A 21,559-nucleotide genomic window follows, 5' to 3' on the forward strand; every position below is an offset into this window, starting at 1 on the left:
GTCTGTGCCTTTACTGTGCCTTTACTGTGTCTGTACTGTGTCTGTACTGTGTCTGTACTGTGTACTGTACTGTGTCTGTACTGTGTACTGTGTCTGTACTGTGTCTGTACTGTGCCTGTACTGTGCCTGTACTGTGCCTGTACTGTGTACTGTACTGTGTACTGTACTGTGTACTGTGCCTGTACTGTGTCTGTACTGTGTCTGTACTGTGTACTGTGCCTGTACTGTGTCTGTACTGTGCCTGTACTGTGCCTGTACTGTGCCTGTACTGTGCCTGTACTGTGTACTGTGTCTGTACTGTGTCTGTACTGTGTACTGTGCCTGTACTGTGTCTGTACTGTGTCTGTACTGTGTACTGTGTCTGTACTGTGTACTGTGTCTGTACTGTGCCTGTACTGTGTACTGTGTCTGTACTGTGTAATGTGCCTGTACTGTGTCTGTACTGTGTCTGTACTGTGTACTGTGCCTGTATTGTGTCTGTACTGTGCCTGTACTGTGTACTGTGTCTGTGCTGTGTCTGTACTGTGTACTGTGTCTGTACTGTGTACTGTGTCTGTACTGTGTACTGTGCCTGTACTGTGTCTGTACTGTGCCTGTACTGTGTACTGTGTCTGTACTGTGTCTGTACTGTGCCTGTACTGTGCCTGTACTGTGTCTGTGTCTGTACTGTGTCTGCACTGTGTCTGCACTGTGTACTGTACTGTGTCTGTACTGTGCCTGTGTCTGTGCTGTGCCTGTACTGTGTCTGTACTGTGCCTGTACTGTGCTGTGTACTGTGCTGTGTACTGTGCTGTGTACTGTGCTGTGCCTGTACTGTGCCTGTGCTGTGTCTGTACTGTGCTGTGTCTGTGCTGTGTCTGTACTGTGCCTGTACTGTGCCTGTACTGTGCCTGTACTGTGTCTGTAGTGTGTCTGTGTCTGTGCCTGTACTGTGTCTGTACTGTGTCTGTACTGTGTCTGTACTGTGTCTGTACTGTGTCTGTGTCTGTGCCTGTACTGTGTCTGTGTCTGTGCCTGTACTGTATCTGTGCCTGTACTGTGTCTGTGCCTGTATGTCTCTCCTGGAAAGGGGATGAAGAGGAAACAAATCAGCAGGATTTCAGGGGTGGGAGATTGCAACCTTCACGTGGTCTGCTCTGTTTCGACGAATGCAATCAACCCGGCGTGCCCAATCAAATGAGATCAAATAGTAAGATTAAACGAGAACTTACCAGTTTGAAGGTTAATCTTTATTTTATGAGGAGTTACGATGAGGGATTACGTGAAGAAGACCCCGGTCGATCACATGCGCGTCAATCTTCAAAGCAGCGGTGTGAAATCACAGATAACAGCAATTGAAGTAACATAGTAAGACCAGAGAAGACTAGAACTACCAGATGACCTTTGTGAGAGAGGGTTGGGAGCGGAGGGCACGTAATCCCTCATCGTAACTCCTCATAAAATAAAGATCAAACTTCAAACTGGTAAGTTCTCGTTTAATCTTACTATTTTACTTCAGAGTCACGTGAGTGACTACGTGAAGATTTCAAAGCTCTGTGATTTCATGCCGTGAGAAACGAGTCTACACAACCACAACTGCTTCATTGACAAATGAGGGAAAACATTCATAATGCATACAGTTATGACATAGATTTAAAAACATGCTGATGCTGTTAAATGAAGTAATAATAATAATCACATCTCTCATCCGGATGGAAACTATAAATAGAACGTAAAACAGAGTTGACAAATACCTCTGGTCTGGCAACGGGTTATTATAAAATGTTTGGAAATTTGACCATGCTGCAGCCGTTAGGATGTGATCCAGTGGAACGTAAATAACCCTTGCTGCTAATGTTGTAGCAGCCCTGGTGGAGTGAGATCTGGAATCAGTATCTACTCCTGTATAAATCAAACTCCATTTTATCACCTGGAAATGGTCTGAACAGATACGTTCTTATAAAGTTTTTTGTAACTAACAAACATTGCTAGTTTAGAGCCTCGAAGGCTCTTGGTGACCTTGACGTATTGTTGTATATGTGTGCCCTCACATAACCAAAGGTCCCTGGATATGCCTTGAACTCTTTTGAGACCTGACACCCCTTCTGCTCTGCTTAAGTAAATTAAAAACATAAAATACTATACATATTATTTACAGATGTAATCATCCTGTCCTGTTGCAATTATGTAGCAACTGACCTGTTGCGCTAAACCAGCGCCAGGAGGATAACTACCTAATGATCCGGCTAAAGCTAAGGATGTAGCGGTGAAAATGTGTTAACACAATGTCAACATCCCATAATGCATTGTACTTGTCCTGGGAGAACTTGTGTTAAAGATATCCGTTACAAACTCGATATCCGGGGTGAACCCAACAAAGTGGATCTCGTTTGCTGCAGTAAATCTGATGGAAAGCACGTTGGCACAGTTAATGACCCTATAACTCAATTATTGTCAAAAGTCCATTTAAAATGAACTCCAAGACGTCAGTAATCTGTACCATTTTAAATGTAACATGAGCATTAAACAAACGCTTCCCATCTCCTGAAGAAGAAATGTACTGCTTTTTTGCTGCTATCCCAGCACTCTGAACACATACAAGGATGGGTGTGACAACCCAAGCCGTAGGGCAGTCTATTGAGAATCTGCAGAACATAAATTGATTTTATCATGCAACGACTGATTTCCCGAGCCACAGGCTGAACCAGCAAAGTTACGTTTAGAATAACCATATAAGGTATTATTATTCCCGACAAATCGGGAATCAAAACTGCATAGGCCAATCACACAGCGGGAAACCTAAAGCGGGTCCAACACCCATTCTGTGTTGTCATTGATCTGTACTTGATGATACTCCAGTGGCAAATGAGATCATGTACCTATTACAGGATTCTTTTACTTGATTGCACCCACGTGACTATCATATGCCACCATCATAGTGTATCAACATGAAGTTGAGCATGCAGATATGCATATTCGCTCAATCATTCTTTAACCCATAAAATGCACGAAGGGTCTATAAATAGTTGATACCAATAACTGAAGAATTGGTAACTCATGCAAATCTCCTCCACCTCCAAACTAGAGATGACATTCGCAATTTCCCACGTTAGGACCATTAGCATCATTTTGCAATATTAATGAAATATTTACTGACCAAACTACTGGAGCAATGCTGAATACTGTTTGTCCATTATTGTGACTTTGGTAGCTTCAGCTGGTAATAGCAAAGGTGTGTTAACAATGACCTACATGACACTTTAGAGTTTACATTTAGCATGATGTCAGTTCTCCCGCTTGTACAACTGAATCACATCTATTAAATTGCCAATTAGTCTTAATGAATAGAAGGCTGCTTTATAACAACAAGGCATTTACAGGTTTCTATTGACTTCAATCTGTTGTCCAGGGCGGAGTCATAGGCCAATTGATAGCTAAAGGTAAATCCCAATGACCAACAAGTCTATTTGATAACAACTTAAATTTAACTGGATAGAGGAGTCCAATTTCTCAAATATAGTTTGAGACTGAAACAGTTGATTTTAGCAAAATACAGCGTTAAAATATAATCCAGACAATACATAACAAGTGTTTTTGACGTCTGAGTAGTCCTCTTTGAATGCTTTATTGTCATCATACTGTTATATTGCCTCATCATAGCAATGCCTCCTCCAAATATCTCCGATGATCACTGTAAATGGGAACACCCTATGAAATCAGTTGTTAATCAGTCATAATGAACAGGCCACGCCTGCCATCATTTCGTGCCTGCCTTGAACGACAACTCTGGCCCAATTTCCGAGCCTGTCTTACAAGACAATCCTGGCCATAATACTGAGCCTGTCTGATAATTCTAACCTGTCTTAAAACAACTCTGGCCATAATTCTGAGCCTGTCTCGAAAGACAATCCTGGCCATAATACTGAGCCTGCCTCAACACAATTCTGGCCCAATTCCAACATGCTTGGAATGCTAGTATTGTCCAGTTTTACATGGTTAGATGACAATGTCTTAATCATTTATATATTGTACAACCAAGTGTAAATCTTACCAACTTGTAAGTGGTCCCTTAGTTGTAGAGTAGAACTGGTAGAGTGCGTGGAACCTCTGGCCAGCTTTCATGCTGCCACCAGCTTCAGTGAACCGCTTACTGCCGATGAAACATAGAAACATAGAAATTAGGTGCAGGAGTAGGCCATTCGGCCCTTCGAGCCTGCACCGCCATTCAATATGATCATGGCTGATCATCCAACTCAGTATCCCGTACCTGCCTTCTCTCCATACCCTCTGATCCCCTTAGCCGCAAGGGCCACATCTAACTTAAATATAGCCAATGAACTGGCCTCGACTACCCTCTGTGGCAGAGAGTTCCAGAGATTCACCACTCTCTGTGTGAAAAAAGTTCTTCTCATCTCGGTTTTAAAGGATTTCCCCCTTATCCTTAAGCTGTGACCCCTTGTCCTGGACTTCCCCAACATCTGGAGCAATCTTCCTGCATCTAGCCTGTCCAACCCCTTAAGAATTTTGTAAGTTTCTATAAGATCCCCTCTCAATCTCCTAAATTCTAGAGAGTATAAACCAAGTCTATCCAGTCTTTCTTCATAAGACAGTCCTGACATCCCAGGAATCAGTCTGGTGAACCTTCTCTGCACTCCCTCTATGGCAATAATGTCCTTCCTCAGATTTGGAGACCAAAACTGTACGCAATACTCCAGGTGTGGTCTCACCAAGACCCTGTACAACTGCAGTAGAACTTCCCTGCTCCTATACTCAAATCCTTTTGCTATGAAAGCTAACATACCATTCGCTTTCTTCACTGCCTGCTGCACCTGCATGCCCACTTTCAATGACTGGTGTACCATGACACCCAGGTCTCGCTGCATCTCTCCTTTTCCTAGTCGGCCACCATTTAGATAATAGTCTGCTTTCCTGTTTTTGCCACCAAAATGGATAACCTCACATTTATCCACATTATACTGCATCTGCCAAACATTTGCCCACTCACCCAGCCTATCCAAGTCACCTTGCAGTCTCCTAGCATCCTCCTCACAGCTAACACTGCCCCCCAGCTTAGTGTCATCCGCAAACTTGGAGATATTGCCTTCAATTCCCTCATCCAGATCATTAATATATATTGTAAATAGCTGGGGTCCCAGCACTGAGCCTTGCGGTACCCCACTAGTCACTGCCTGCCATTGTGAAAAGGACCCGTTTACTCCTACTCTTTGCTTCCTGTTTGCCAGCCAGTTCTCTATCCACATCAATACTGAACCCCCAATGCCGTGTGCTTTAAGTTTGTATACTAATCTCTTATGTGGGACCTTGTCGAAAGCCTTCTGGAAGTCCAGATACACCACATCCACTGGTTCTCCCCTATCCACGCTACTAGTTACATCCTCGAAAAATTCTATAAGATTCGTCAGACATGATTTACCTTTTGTAAATCCATGCTGACTTTGTCCAATGATTTCACCACTTTCCAAATGTGCTGCTATCCCATCTTTAATAACTGACTCAGGAACTACTCCAGAATCTAAAGAGTTTTGAAAGATTATTACTAATGCATCCACTATTTCTGGAGCTACTTCCTTAAGTACTCTGGGATGCAGCCTATCTGGCCCTGGGGATTTATCGGCCTTTAATCCATTCAATTTACCCAACACCACTTCCCGGCTAACCTGGATTTCACTCAATTCCTCCAACTCCTTTGACCCGCGGTCCCCTGCTATTTCCGGCAGATTATTTATGTCTTCCTTAGTGAAGACGGAACCAAAGTAGTTATTCAATTGGTCCGCCATATCCTTGTTCCCAATGATCAACTCACCTGTTTCTGACTGCAAGGGACCTACATTTGTTTTAACTAATCTCTTTCTTTTCACATATCTATAAAAACTTTTGCAATCAGTTTTTATGTTCCCTGCCAGTTTTCTTTCATAATCTATTTTTCCTTTCCTAATTAAGCCCTTTGTCCTCCTCTGCTGGTCTCTGAATTTCTCCCAGTCCTCCGGTATGCTGCTTTTTCTGGCTAATTTGTACGCATCATCCTTCGCTTTGATACTATCTCTGATTTCCCTTGTTATCCACGGATGCACTACCTTCCCTGATTTATTCTTTTGCCAAACTGGGATGAACAATTTTTGTAGTTCATCCATGCAGTCTTTAAATGTCTTCCATTGCATATCCACCGTCAACCCTTTTAGAATTAATTGCCAGTCAATCTTGGCCAATTCACGTCTCATACCCTCAAAGTTACCTTTCTTTAAGTTCAGAACCATTGTTTCTGAATTAACAATGTCACTCTCCATCCTAATGAAGAACTCAACCATATTATGGTCACTCTTGCCCAAGGGGGCACGTACAACAAGACTGCTAACTAACCCTTCCTCATTACTCAATACCCAGTCTAAAATAGCCTGCTCTCTCGTTGGTTCCTCTACATGTTGATTTAGATAACTATCCCGCATACATTCCAAAAAATCCTCTTCCTCAGCACCCCTGCCAATTTGATTCACCCAATCTATATGTAGATTGAAGTCACCCATTATAACGGTTTTGCCTTTGTCGCACGCATTTCTAATTTCCTGTTTGATACCATCTCCAACTTCACTACTACTGTTAGGTGGCCTGTACATAACACCCACCAGCGTTTTCTGCCCCTTAGTGTTTCGCAGCTCTACCCATACCGATTCCACATCCTCCAAACTAATGTCCTTCCTTTCCATTCCGTTAATCTCCTCTCTAATCAGCAACGCTACCCCACCTCCTTTTCCTTTCTCTCTTACCCTCCTGAATATTGAATATCCCTGGATGTTCAGCTCCCAGCCTTGGTCACCCTGGAGCCATGTCTCCGTGATCCCAACTATATCATTGTCATTAATAGCTATCTGCACATTCAACTCATCCACCTTATGGCGTGGGGTGCAATGTCGCCGAAACTATGAAGCCTTGCTCGTCGTTGGCCTTGATTGGTCCAACAGCTTATGCTTCGTCCTCCAGGTTTTGCCTGTTGAATAGGTCTTACCTGAATAGAAGGTTTGGCGGCTGGCTCTAATGGCCCCCTGATAGCGGTGTTCACTGCATTGTGTTAGGATGGCAAACCTTGCTGCCAGGATTGGTACCTCTGACACGTGCCCTTCATCCCTTGGGGTATGCTCCACGGCTATACACTCAGACTCGGCGTCAGATTTACACTGACCCGGCATGCTCTCCTCCTCCATGAGGGAGACATTAAGCAGCCCTGTTACAAGGCGCTGCTGGCGCGGGCACTTCCATATGCCCAACACTGCCATGGACTCGGCAACTCCATTAAACAGCCCTGCTACAAGGCGCTGCTGGCGCGGGCACTCCCATATGCCCAACACTGCCATAGACTCGGCGTCCCCATTAAACAGCCCTGTCCAAGGCGCTGCTGGCGAGGGCTCTCCCATATGCCAGCGCTGACACAACTCCTGCTGTTGGAGTGTATCTAGATGGAGCCTCCTCTCCATTAGGAACTCCATCCTGGTCAACCTCCAAATGTTTACACATTACCGGAGGGGAACCCACCCTGCACCAGGGCTGGCTGTTCTGGTCGGTTTAACCCCATATCCTGGGGACCACTGCGGTCTGGACGCCGCATTGCTACTTGATTTCCCCTCCTCGGGAACACCAGTGTCTGGAAGTCACTGACCGTCTTGTCAGTGACTGGGATCGCAAACCCAACATTCGCCAGCTACCCGCTTCCGCGGTCGGACCCGGGGTTTCCCTACAGCCCATAGATGGTTCCCTCGTTGGCCTTCGCGAAGCATCCGGCAGGAAACCTCTGTGAAAGAGGTTCCTGCAAGAAATCAAAAACAGGTAAGAAATACAAACTTACCTGAAGTTTAAACTTACCTTTGGCGGGAGCGACGTTCATGCCAGTCCGCTGCTTCGCCATGCGAGCGTCGTAATGACGCGCATGCGATCGACCGGGGTCTTCTTCACGTAGTCACTCACGTGACTCCGAAGTAAAATAGAACAAGTTGTCCTACAAGTTTAGGCTGTGCACGCCATACGCTAGAAGAAGCAGCAGGATTTCACAGGGCAAAGCAGGGACTGGTCAGTAGGACTTGTGATGTCTTCTGTTTACATCTTGCTGCCAGTGTTCATCCCCAGTCAAAGTTTCATGACCAACGGAGGCTGAGAAAGATGCAGCCTGGAAACAGGCTCTTTGTGTCTGTCCTCCATTAGAGAATATCCTGGAGATGATGTCACGGTGACACAAGCTGAGGGCTGATGGCTTTCCTGGATCTATGTTGCTGTATAACTTGTTCTAATCTCTCGACAGCTACAACAGTGAAGTTAAACACATAAAGATTATTTCCAGAGATTCATCCTTCTTCATTGCACAGAACAAGCGGTTTCGGACATTAAAGGTGAGTGTCTCCACTGGCAAGGCCACTATTCATTACCCACCTAGCTGCCCCCAGAAGGACAGGGTGAGGCACCCTTGTGACCCGCTGCAGTTCTCCTGCTGCAGCTGCTCCCATAGTGGGAGAGGGAGTTAGAGTGGGGTGTGAGGTGGAGGTGATGGTTGTGTTCCTCTGTCCCTAGTCCTTGGTGACAGGATGGTGACCTGGGACAGTAACTCCGGCCAAGGTTGGGGGTCGCAGTAGTTTTAATTTGGGAACAGAAACTCAAACCTCAAATTCACTGAAGAATCTGAAGAAGGTCCCGACCCAAAACGTCACCCATCGTTTTTCTCAAGAGATGCTGCCTGACCCGCTGAGTTACTCCAGCACTCTGTGAAACGTCACGTATCCATGTTCTCCACAGATGCTGCCTGACCCGCTGAGTTACTCCAGCACTCTGTGAAATGTCACCTATCCATGTTCTCCACAGATGCTGCCTGACCCGCTGAGTTACTCCAGCACTCTGTGAAACGTCACCTATCCATGTTCTCCACAGTTGCTGCCTGACCCGCTGAGTTACACTTTGCGTCTATTCTCAATTTCTCTAGCTGCTTTTTAATGCGTTTTGGTTGTCGATTGAAGTTGGCAAATGAAGTGCAGATCGCTGTAGGTATTGAAGAATATTTATTGGGTATGTTTTAGGACCGAGATGAGGAAAGCTTTTTTCACACAGAGAGTGGTGAATCTCTGGAATTCTCTGCCGCAGAAGGTAGTTGAGGCCAGTTCATTGGCTATATTTAAGAGGGAATTAGATGTGGCCCTTGTGGCTAAAGGGATCAGGGGGTATGGAGAGAAGGCAGGTACAGGATACTGAGTTGGAAGATTAGCCATGATCATATTGAATGGCGGTGCAGGCTCGAAGGGCCAAATGGCCTACTCCTGCACCTATTTTCTATGTTTCTATGTTTCTATGTGTGAAGTGTTTGTCCCAGTGAGAACAATTATGCAACAAAGACGGGCCGTGCGGTAACTTTGCAGATGACACCAAGATTGCTTGTCTCACAGACTGTAAGCAAGGCTGCCAAAGTATACAGTGGCATATACTGTAGATCAGCTACTGGAACGGGCAGAAAAATGGCAGATGGAGTTTAGTGACAATAAAACACTCTTGACTCTAATCCGAGCAAATGTAAGGTGTTGCACTTTGGGAGGTCAAATAAAGTCATACAACGTGGAAACTGGCTCTTCCTTCAGCCCAACTTGCCCACACCGGCCAACATGCACCATCTACACTAGTCCCACCTGCCCACGTTTGGTCTATAGCCCTCAAACCCTGTCCTATCCATGTACCTGTCTAACTGTTTCTTTAATGTTGTGATAGTCCCAGCCTCAACTACCTCCTCTGGCAGCTTGTTCCATACACCCACCACCATTTGTGTGAAAAAGTTACCCCTCAGATTCCTATTAAATCTTTTCCCCTTCACCTTCCAAGCTGCTGAGGAGTGTTCACCCGATGCCGGAGTTCCAGCTTTCCGGCAAAGAGGGCCTGAAAACATCGGACTGGCTGCGGAGGCCACAAATAGGCCCCGACCTCGGGTGATCACGGAGGAAGAGGGCCTAACTTTTTGATGCCTTTCCCCACAGTGGAACATTTTGATTCTGTTGTGGGGGGACATTCATTTTGAATTCTATAATGTGTTGTGTCATTTTTCTTATTTTTAATTTTTCTATGGATGTACGGAAACTTGATTATTTCTTTTATGTAAAGCACTTTGATTTCAACACGAGTTGATTTAAACATGCTATATAAATAAAATGTACTTTATTACTTTACTTGAACCCATGTCCTCTGGTCCTAGATTCCCCTACTCTGGGCAAGAGACTCTGTGCATCTACCCAGTCTATTCCTCTCATGATTTTGTACACCTCTATAAGATCTCCCCTCATCCTCCTGCGCTCCATGGAATAGAGACCCAGCCTGCTCAACCTCTCCTTGTAGCTCACACCCTCTAGCCCTGGCAACATCCTCGTAAATCTTCTCTGAACCCTTTCCAGCTTGACAATATCTTTCCTATAACATGGTGCCCAGAACTGAACACAATACTCTAAATGCCGTCTCACCAACGTCTATACATCTGCAACATGACCTCCCAACTTCTACACTCAACGTAACGGGAAGTGAAACTGTTAATAACAAGAACCTTAACAGCATCGATGTCCAGAGAGATCTTGGGGTCCAAGTCCTGAACTTCCTCAAAGTGGCCACACAAGTAGGCAGAGTAATATAGAAGTCATGTGTTATGTGTTGCTTCATTGGACGGGGCGTGGAGTACAAGAGTCAGCAAGTCACCATGCAGCTTTGTAGAACTTTGCTCAGGTCACATTTGGAATATTGCGTGCAGTTCTGGTCACCACCATTACAGGAAGAATGTGGAGACTTTGCAAGGGGTACAGAGAATGTATAATGCCTGGATTAGAGGCCATTAGCGATAGGAAAATATTTGACAGACATGGATAGTTTTAGGAAGGAACTGCAGCTGCTAGTTTAAACCGAAGAAGGACACAAAAAGCTGGAGTAACCCAGCGGGTCAGACAGCTTCTCTGGGGAGAAGGAATAGATGGCGTTTTGGGTCGGGACCCTTCCTCAGTCTGAGAGTCTGCCCCGCTGAGTTACTCCAGCTGTTTGTGTCTGTCTTGGATTATTTTACCTGCTAGACTTATACAAAATGATGCGAGGTGTCGATAGCAGAGACAGCAACAGGATGGAAAGGTGAGCTTGAAGTGGAGTTGCTCACGATACCTCTCACCTTCTGCTGACAGGAGCTGGTGGAATATTATGGCTGCCACTCCCTGAAGGAAGGTTTCCGCTGTCTCGACACCATCTTACAGACTCCCTACAAGGTTCCAGAGTCTGCCCTCCGTAACAGGACAGTCCAGGCTGCAGGCTCAGGTGAGTGGCACCCACGTCTGGCCACCCGCACGGGGGGGGGGGGGGTCAGGGGGTAGCGGGTGGTCAGGGGGCAGCGGGGGATCAGGGGGCAGCGGGGGGGGGGTCAGGGGGCAGTGGGGGGGGTCAGGGGGCAGTGGGGGGGGTCAGGGGGCAGCGGGGGGTCAGGGGGCAGCGGGGGGGGGGTCAGGGGGCAGCGGGGGGGGGGTCAGGGGCAGCGGGGGGGGGGTTGGGGTAGCGTCGGGGGGGGTCAGGAGGCAGCGGGGGGTCGGGTGCCAGGGGGCAGCGGGGGGGTCAGGGGGTAGCGGGGGGGTCAGCGGTAGCGTTGGGGGGGGGCAGCAGGGGGATCGGGGTAGCGTCAGGGGGGTCAGGGGTCAGTGGGGGGGTCAGGGGGGCACGGGGGGTCGGGGTAGCGACAGGGGGCAGCGGGGGGGGTCGGGGGGGTCAGGGGGCAGTGGGGGGGTTAGGGGGCAGCGGGGGGTCAGGGGGCAGTGGGATTGGCAGCGGGGGGTCAGGGGGCAGTGGGGGGGTCAGGGGGCAGCGGGGGGTCAGGGGTTGGGTTATCACCATTGAACTGCTGTAGTTAAGCCTCATGTCCGCTGATGCTGGTGTACTGGCAGTGGGAGGTGAGACTATGGCTGTCTATAGCTTTGATTTCCTACAGAGATCAATACATTATCACAGGAAGGCAGTCTGTAAGTAATTGGAGGATCGGGAGGCAAGGTGTAGGGTCTGGAGTGAGTGAGTTACAAAGATGGGGAGGGGTGTCGGGGGTGGGGAAGAGTGCAGGGGCCAGAGGGGAGGGGAGGGGGTTACATTGGGCGGGGTGTATAGACTGAATTGGCTCACACTGTATGCAGAAGGATCGTACATGATTGGAGATGACCCTAATGGGCCTGTCCCACTTACGCAAGCTTTTCGGCAACTGCCGGCACCCGTCATAGGTCATTGCAGGTCGCTGAAAATGTTCAACACGTTGAAAATCCAGCGGTAACCAGATAGACGCTACGTCTCTTTGGGCGACTGAGGAGACGACTCGCGACTATACAGGCGACATGTTGCGGGGTGAAGTCTGTACGGTCGTGAGTAGTCGCCCAAAGAGTCGTACCTTGTTCTGGTCGCCGCTGGATTTTCAACATGTTGTAAATTTTCGGAGACCCCTGTGACGGGTGCCGGCAGTCGCTGAGAAAGTCGCGTAAGTGGGACGGGCCCTTAAGGCTCACAATGTTGCTGCTGATCCGTGAGTCGCTCCTGTTATCAGCAGTGCCGAGACTACGGGAGCTGGGAGTAGCTGTGGCTCAGTACGACTTCTCCGCCCGGGACATGCGGGAGCTGTCGCTCAAGACAGGAGATGTGGTGACGATTCACAGCAAGACCGGGACGGACGGCTGGTGGCGCGGGTCTGTCTACGGGAGGGTGAGTGTGCCTGTAGTGTGTGTACAGGAGACAGTCTGCCTGTAGTGTGTGTACAGGGGGGTGAGTGTGCCTGTAGTGTGTGTACAGGAGACAGGCTGCCTGTAGTGTGTGTACAGGAGACAGTCTGCCTGTAGTGTGTGTACAGGAGGGCGAGTGTGCCTGTAGTGTGTGTACAGGGGGGTGAGTGTGACTGTAGTGTGTGTACAGGGGGGTGAGTGTGCCTGTAGTGTGTGTACAGGAGACAGTCTGCCTGTAGTGTGTGTACAGGGGGGTGAGTGTGCCTGTAGTGTGTGTACAGGAGACCGTCTGCCTGTAGTGTGTGTACAGGAGGGCGAGTGTGCCTGTAGTGTGTGTACAGGAGACCGTCTGCCTGTAGTGTGTAATGTGTGTACAGGGGGGTGGGTGTGACTGTAGTGTGTGTACAGGAGACCGTCTGCCTGTAGTGTGTGTACAGGAGGGCGAGTGTGCCTGTAGTGTGTGTACAGGGGGGTGAGTGTGACTGTAGTGTGTGTACAGGGGGGTGAGTGTGCCTGTAGTGTGTGTACAGGAGACAGTCTGCCTGTAGTGTGTGTACAGGGGGGTGAGTGTGCCTGTAGTGTGTGTACAGGAGGGCGAGTGTGCCTGTAGTGTGTGTACAGGAGACAGTCTGCCTGTAGTGTGTGTACAGGAGACAGTGGCAGTTGTCGCCAAACTGATTTTTACCAAAAATAAATGTAATGCATTATTTACAAAAATAATATGTACAAGCCAAACAAACCTTGCATCATAACACAACGTAAAACAAACATGATGCAACTATTCCCCATGGTGGTCAAGGATACATTCCACCCCCCGCGGTGTCCAGCGGTCCCGGAACCCCCAGGGTGCCCGTGGACAGGACGTAGTCCCTCTCTAAACCCACCTGGTAACGGATGTAACCCCGGAATAGGGGAAGGCAGCCGGCTCAGGTAAAGCCCTCGTCCCCCTGGCACCGTGACTCGCGGATGGCCAACTTGGCCAGGCCCAGGAGCAACACAACCAGGACATCTTCAGCTCTACCCTCTCCCCTACGCACAGGATGTCCATAGATCAGGATGGTGGGTGTGAAATGCAGCCAGAAGGCAGGGAGCAGCCCCTTTAGATAATGGAACAGACTCAACACTGAGGAGCGGGGGTGAGGGAGGGATGGTGTGGGTGTGTGTGTGTGAAGGGGTGTGTGTGTGTGTGGGGGCGTGTGTGTGGGGGGGGGGGGTGTGTGTGTGTGTGTGTGTGGTGTGGGTGTGTGTGTGTGGGTGTGTGTGTGTGTGGGGGTGTGTGTGTGTGTGGGTGTGTGTGTGTGGGTGTGTGGGGGTGTGGGGCGGTGCTGAAGGGGGTTTCTAACGCTGTGTTTACACACAGGTGGGTTGGTTTCCTTGTACCTATGTGGAGGAGGTTTGCATTAACTGATCGGGGCTGTCGGCAGAAGGACTGGAGATCCGGGACAGACGATGTACAGAGTCTTTCTGGGTCGCGGTCACTAGCGCGGACGGCCTGAGCCCATGGATCACCGTGCCATGGGGGGGTCTTGGTGTCACTGCAGGGACGGGACGGGACGGGAGACCCAGATGTGTGACCACTCTCTCCATCAGTGAGCGAGACTCTAGCACATTGATGCTGCCCGGTTATTCTGGGCTGTGAGGGGGGAACGTTGTGGGAAGGGCATTGTGAGGTAGCAGCGCGCCGGGGGGAGGGGCCTGTCCCACTTTGGCCGTCAGTTCCGCGACAGGCCGTTGGCGCGTGAAGATTTCGATCACTACAAAAATTTCGGAGCCCCGCGCGATGTCGCGCTCAACTACATACATCTCGCCGCTTGTCAGTGGGACCGGCCCCGCGTGGCCATACGATGCCCGTACGCCTCAACGCGACCACGTAATTTGCGTGCCAAGGACACGTATGTGGGGCAGGCCCTTTGAACTTGAGAGACGTCAACAGCAGGAAGGCCACATATTTACATTTAGAGTTACTCAGGATGTACATTGTCTATGTATTCAGTTTAAATAAACCCTTTTATTCAAACGTGTTTGTTCAGAAAGTGTGTTTGTTAAATGTTTTTCTTGCTGGATTACTGCATTATTCCAAGACATAGAGCACACAGCACGGAAAGAGGCCCTTCGGCCCAACCTGCCCCATCCTGTACTGATCAACATGAACAACATAGAAACATAGAAATTAGGTGCAGGAGTAGGCCATTCAGCCCTTCGAGCCTGCACCGCCATTCAATATGATCATGGCTGATCATCCACAATCAGTACCCCGTTCCTGCCTTCTCCCCATATCCCCTTGACTCCGCTATCTTTAAGAACCCTATCTAGCTCTCTCTTGAAAGCATCCAGAGAACCTGCCTCCACTGCCCTCTGAGGCAGAGAATTCCACAGACTCACCACTCTCTGTGAGAAAAAGTGTTTCCTCATCTCCGTTCTAAATGGCTTACTCCTTATTAGAAACATAGACATAGACATAGAAAATAGGTGCAGGAGTAGGTCATTATATAGCCAATGAACTGGCCTCAACTACCTTCTGTGGCAGAGCATTCCAGAGATTCACCACTCTCTGTGTGAAAAATGTTTTTCTCATCTCGGTCCTAAAAGATTTCCCCCTTATCCTTAAACTGTGACCCCTTGTTATGGACTTCCCCAACATCGGGAACAATCTTCCTGCATCTAGCCTGTCCAACCCCTTAAGAATTTTGTAAGTTTCTATAAGATCCCCCCACAGCCTTCTAAATTCTAACGAGTACAAGCCGAGTCTATCCAGTCTTTCTTCATATGAAAGTCCTGACATCCCAGGAATCAGTCTGGCGAACCTTCTCTGTACTCCCTCTATGGCAAGAATGTCTTTCCTCAGATTAGGAGACCAAAACTGTACGCAATACTCCAGGTGTGGTCTCACCAAGACCCTGTACAACTGCAGTAGAACCTCCCTGCTCCTATACTCAAATCCTTTTGCTATGAATGCTAACATACCATTTGCATTCTTCACTGCTTGCTGCACCTACATGCCTACTTTCAATGACTGGTGTACCATGACACCTAGGTCTCGTTGCATCTCCCCTTTTCCTAATCGGCCACCATTTAGATAATGGTCTACTTTCCTGTTTTTGCCACCAAAGTGGATAACCTCACATTTATCCACATTATACTGCATCTGCCATGCATTTTCCCCCTCACCCAGCCTATCCAAGTCACCTTGCAGCCTCTTAGCATCCTCCTCACAACTAACACTGCCCCCCAGCTTTGTGTCATCCGCAAACTTGGAGATGTTGCATTCAATTCCCTCGTCCAAATCATTGATATATATTGTAAATAGCTGGGGTCCCAGCACTGAGCCTTGCGGTACCCCACTAGTCACTGCCTGCCATTCTGAAAATGATCTGTTTACTCCTACTCTTTGCTTCCTGTCTGCCAGCCAGTTCTCTATCCACATCAATACTGAACCCCCAATACCATGTGCTTTAAGTTTGTATACTAATCTCTTATGTGGGACCTTGTCGAAAGCCTTCTGAATGTCCAGATATAACACATCCACTGGTTCTCCCTTATCCACTCTACTAGTTACATCCTCGAAATTCTATAAGATTCGTCAGACATGATTTACCCTTCATAAATCCATGCTGACTTTGTCCAATGATTTCACCACTTTCCAAATGTGCTGCTATCCCATCTTTAATAACTGATTCTAGCAGTTTCCCCACTACTGATGTTAGACTAACTGGTCTGTAATTCCCCGTTTTCTCTCTCCCTCCCTTTTTACAAAGTGGGGTTACATTAGCTACCCTCCAATCCTCAGGAACTACTCCAGAATCTAAAGAGTTTTGAAAAATTATCACTAATGCATCCACTATTTCTAGGACTACTTCCTTAACTACTCTGGGATGCAGCCTATCTGGCCCTGGGGATTTATCGGCCTTTAATCCATTCAATTTACCCAACACCACTTCCCGGCTAACCTGGATTTCACTCAGTTCCTCCATCTCACCAGCAACACTACCCCACCTCCTTTCCCTTTCTGTCTATCCCTCCTGAATATTGAATATCCCTGGATGTTCAGCTCCCAGCCTTGGTCACCCTGGAGCCATGTCTCCATGATCCCAACTTATATCATAGTCATTAATAGCTATCTGCACATTCAACTCATCCACCTTATTACGAATGCTCCTTGCATTGAGACACAAAGCCTTCAGGCTTGTTTTTACAACACTCTTACCCCTTATACAATTATGTTGAAAAGTGGCCTTTGATTTTTGCCCTGGATTTGTCTGCCTGCCACTTTTACTTTTCACCTTGCTACCTATTGCTTCTACCCTCATTTTACACCCCTCTGTCTCTCCGCTCACACATTTAAGAAACCCTTTCCCTTTAACTCCATCCTAGATTATCCCATTTGACACCCCACCCCCTTATTCAGTTTAAAACCACCCATGTAGCAGTGGCAAGCCTGCCAGAATGCTGGTCCCCCACCTGTTAAGATGCAATCCGTCCCATTTGTACAGTTCCCCCTTACTCCAAAACAGATCCCAGTGATCTAAGAATCTAAATCCCTGCCCCCTGCACCAGTACCTCAGCCACACATTCAGGTCCCGTATCTCCCTGTTCCTGCTCTCGCCAGCACGAGGAACTGGAAGCAAACCGGAGATAACAACCCTGGAGGTCCTGCTTTTCAGCATTTCTCCGAGCTCTCTAAAGTCACGCTGCAGAATATTCATCCCCTTCTTTCCGACATCGTTTGTGCCGACATGCACTACCACTTCCGGATGTTCACCTTCGCCCTTGAGGATTTTCTGCACTCTGTCCGTGACATCCTGGATCCTAGCACCAGGAAGGCAGCACACCATCCTCGCATCCCGTCTGTTGCCGCAGAAACCCCTGTCCGTACCTCTCACAATGGAGTCTCCCACTACAATGGCGTTGCCTGCCTTAGGCCTTTTTGGTTTTGGCTCAACAGCCCTATTCGCGTCGCAAGCCAGTCCGCCGCTCAATGTAAGCACGTCTTCTGTCCCGACAGCTTCTAAGTGGGTGAACCTGTTCACAAGAGGTACAACACCCGGATGCACTTCTCGCATTTGTAGCAGCCAGAGGCACCAGCGGTGTCCTAGACCTCCCACATACTGCAAGCATCACACTGAATCAGCTTGCCTGACATCTCCTTCTTTCGTCTCTCCCTCTCCAGCGTATTGCGTAGCCTCCTCTCCTCAGCCCCCTCTCCTCAGCCCCCTCTCCCCAGCCTCCTCTCCGCAAGACTCTCCAGCCAAAGACTCTCCAGCCAAAGACTCACACTTTTCTCACAGGGCCGCTCCCGAAGAGCCGTCTTGTTTATATTCACTGATAAATTGCCTAATTTACCAATTTACAAACCAAATTCCTCAGCTTTCAATTGTTTTCTCCCTCTGACTCACTTCTAACTCTCCTCCCACTTGGGCTAGAGCCAATCAGTGTTTTCTCCTGTTTCTTTTTGTTGCTCTGAGTAAAAACAAGTTCAAGTTCAAGTTCAAGTGAGTTTATTGTCATGTGTCCCTGTATAGGACAATGAAATTCTTGCTTTGCTTAAGCACACAGAAAATAGTAGGCATTTACTACAAAACAGATAAATGTGTCCATATACCATGATATAAATATATACACACATGAATAAATAAACTGGTAGTGCAAATAACAGAAAGTGGTTGCTAATAATCAGAGTTTTGCCCGAGCCAGGTTTAATAACCTGATGGCTGAGGGGAAGTAGCTATTCCTGAACCTGGTTGTTGCAGTCTTCAGGCTCCTGTACCTTCTACCTGAAGGTAGCAGGGAGATCAGTGTATGGCCAGGATGGTGTGGGTCTTTGATGATACTGCCAGCCTTTTTGAGGCAGCGACTGCGATAAATCCCCTCGATGGAAGGAAGGTCAGAGCCGATGATGGACCGGGCAGTGTTTACTACTTTTTGTAATCTTTTCCTCTCCAGGGCGCTCAAATTTCCGAACCAAGCCACGATGCAACCGGTCAGTATGCTCTCGACTGTGCACCTGTAGAAGTTAGAGAGAGTCTTCCTTGACAATCCGACTCTCCGTAATCTTCTCAGGAAGTAGAGGCGCTGATGAGCTTTTTTGATAATTGCGTTCGTGTTCTCGGACCAGGAAAGATCTTCAGAGATGTGCACCCCCAGGAATTTGAAGTTCTTGACCCTTTCAACCATCGACCCGTTGATATAAATGGGGCTGTGGGTCCCCCTCCTACTCCTTCCAAAGTCCACAATCAGTTCCTTGGTTTTGCTGGTGTTCAGGGCCAGGTTATTGCGCTGGCACCATATGGACAGTTGCTCGATCTCTCTTCTGTACTCTGACTCATCCCCATCAGTGATACGCCCCACAATAGTGGTGTCATCAGCGAACTTGATGATGGAGTTCGCACTGTGGTTCGCTACGCAGTCATGGGTATAGAGTGAGTACAGCAGGGGGCTGAGCACGCAGCCTTGAGGTGCTCCCGTGCTGATTGTTATTGAGGCTGACACATTTACACCAATACGAACAGACTGTGGTCTGTGGACGAGGAAGTCGAGGATCCAGTTGCAGAGGGATGCGCAGAGACCCAGTTCTGCGAGTTTGGTAACCAGTTTGGAGGGGATGATTGTGTTAAATGCCGAGCTGTAATCAATGAATAACAGCCTGACATATGAGTTTTTGTTGTCCAAGTGGTCCAGTGCGGAGTGGAGGGCCAGCGAGATCGCATCCACCGTTGATCTGTTGTGGCGGTATGCGAACTGCAGTGGGTCCAGGTTTTTGTCGATGTAGGAGTTGATTTGCTCCATGATCAACTTCTCAAAGCACTTCATCACCACCGGCGTTAGTGCCACTGGTCGATAGTCATTGAGGCACGTCACCTTACTCTTCTTGGGCACCGGTATAATTGATGCCCTTTTAAAGCAGGTGGGGACCTCAGACCTCAGAAGTGAGAGGTTGAAAATGTCCGTAAAAACTCCCGCCAGTTGGTCCGCACAGGTTTTTAGAACACGGCCGGGTATACCATCAGGTCCAGGTGCTTTTCGGGGGTTCACCCCTCCGAAGGATTTCCTGACATCGGCCTCTGTGACTGAGACTGAAATGCCATCACAGCGAATGGGGGATCGGGAAGGCACATCAGTATTCTCCCTGTCAAAGCGTGCGTAAAACGCATTGAGCTCGTCAGGGAGTGATGTTACACCGGCATTCAAGTTGCCTCCTGGTTTTGCCTTGTAGGAGGTGATTGCACTCAGACCCTGCCACAGCTGCCGAACATCTGTCTCGTCCTCCAGTATGGAGCAGAAGTCCCTTTTGGCCTTTTTGATAGCCTTACCAAGGTCGTATCTGGTCTTCATGTAGGCCACTGTATCGTTGGATGTGAATGCCCTGTGTCTGGACTTCAGGAGAGTACGGATCTCATAGTTCATCCAAGGTTTCTGATTGGGAAACACTCGGAAGGTTTTTGTAGGGATGCAGTCCTCCACACATTTCTTTATGAAGTCTGTAACGACTGTGGCATATTCGTTCAAGTCCGTTGCCGAGTCCTTGAACATTGCCCAGTCTACAGACTCCAAACAGTCCTGGAGTTGTTCTTCTGAGCCCCCCCCCCCCCCCCCCCCCCCCGACCAGCTCTGTGCTGTCCTCACTTCTGGGGGTGCGCTCTTTAATTGCTGCTTGTAGGCAAGAAGAAGCAGCACCGCGGTATGGTCGGACTTACCGAAGTGAGGGCGAGGGATAGAACGATAGGCATTCTTGATGGTGGTGTAGCAGTGGTCGAGGGTGTTAGGTCCTCTGGTGCAGCAGGAGACATGTTGGTGGAAGTTGGGGAGTGATTTCTTGAGGTTCGCCTTATTGAAGTCCCCAGCAATGGTGGTAAATGCCTCGGGGTAAGACGTCTGGTGTTTGCTGACCACGGCATGCAGCTCCTCCAGTGCCAAACGGACGTCTGCCTGGGGTGGGATGTAGACCGCGGTCAGGATAACGGAGGTGAATTCTCTCGGGAGGTAGAAGGGACGGCACTTCACCGCCAGATGTTCGAGGTGTGGAGAGCAGGAGTTGGACAGGACAGGACTGCCACGTCGGAACACCACGCAGAGTTGACCATGAGGCAGACGCCCCCTCCTCTGCCCCATAAGACCATGTGATAGGAGTAGAATAAGGCCATTCGGCCCGTCAAGCCTACTCTGCCATTCAATCATGGCTGATCTATCTCTCCCTCCTAACCCCATTCTCCTGCCTTCTCCCCATAACCCCTGACACCCGCACTGATCAAGAATCTATCTATCTCTGCCTTAAATATATCCACTGACTTGTGGCCTCCACAGCCGTCTGTGGCAAAGAATTCCACAGATTCACCACCTAGATTCTACATTGATTCGACCTGCCTGCAATTGGCCCATGCCCCTCTAATCCTGTCCTATCCATGTACCTGTCTAATTGCTTCTTAAACGTTGCGATAGAACCTGCCTCAACTACCTCTCTCCCTCTCTCTTTCCCTCTTTCTCTCCTTCCTCTCTCTCTCTCCTCCCTCTCCCTCCCCATCTCTCATCCCTCTCCCTTTCTCCTCCCCCAACCCTCTCCGCTCACACAATCTCCACGCTGAGGAGGGGAGAGAGGGGGGTAGAGAGGGGGGTAGAGAGAGAGGGGGGGGGTAAAGAGGGGAGGGCTAGAGAGGGGGGTAGAGAGGGGGGTAGAGGGGGTAGTGAGGGGGGTAGAAGGGGGGGGGGGTGGGTAGAGAGGGGGGTAAAGAGGGGAGGGCTAGAGAGGGGGGTAGATGGGGTAGTGAGGGGGGTAGAGGGGGGTGGGTAGAGAGAGGGGGGGGGGTAAAGAGGGGAGGGCTAGAGAGGGGGGTAGAGGG

General features: G+C 48.8%; 1 protein-coding gene across 1 annotated transcript in view; it reads left to right on the forward strand.

Moving 5' to 3' along the window:
* The window catches only part of LOC116977430 (guanine nucleotide exchange factor VAV3-like), a 132,522-nt gene extending 118,138 nt beyond the window's left edge, over positions 1-14,384 (forward strand). The window contains exons 17-20 of the mRNA XM_033027858.1: positions 8,285-8,372; positions 11,169-11,298; positions 12,560-12,711; positions 14,089-14,384. Coding sequence (XP_032883749.1) covers positions 8,285-8,372; positions 11,169-11,298; positions 12,560-12,711; positions 14,089-14,136 — 418 coding nt within the window. The 3' untranslated portion in view covers positions 14,137-14,384. The remainder of the gene's footprint in view (positions 1-8,284; positions 8,373-11,168; positions 11,299-12,559; positions 12,712-14,088) is intronic.
* The last annotated feature ends 7,175 nt before the right edge of the window (positions 14,385-21,559 follow it).

This window comes from Amblyraja radiata, chromosome 10 (assembly GCF_010909765.2).
Source record: "Amblyraja radiata isolate CabotCenter1 chromosome 10, sAmbRad1.1.pri, whole genome shotgun sequence".
Classification (NCBI taxonomy): domain Eukaryota; kingdom Metazoa; phylum Chordata; class Chondrichthyes; order Rajiformes; family Rajidae; genus Amblyraja; species Amblyraja radiata.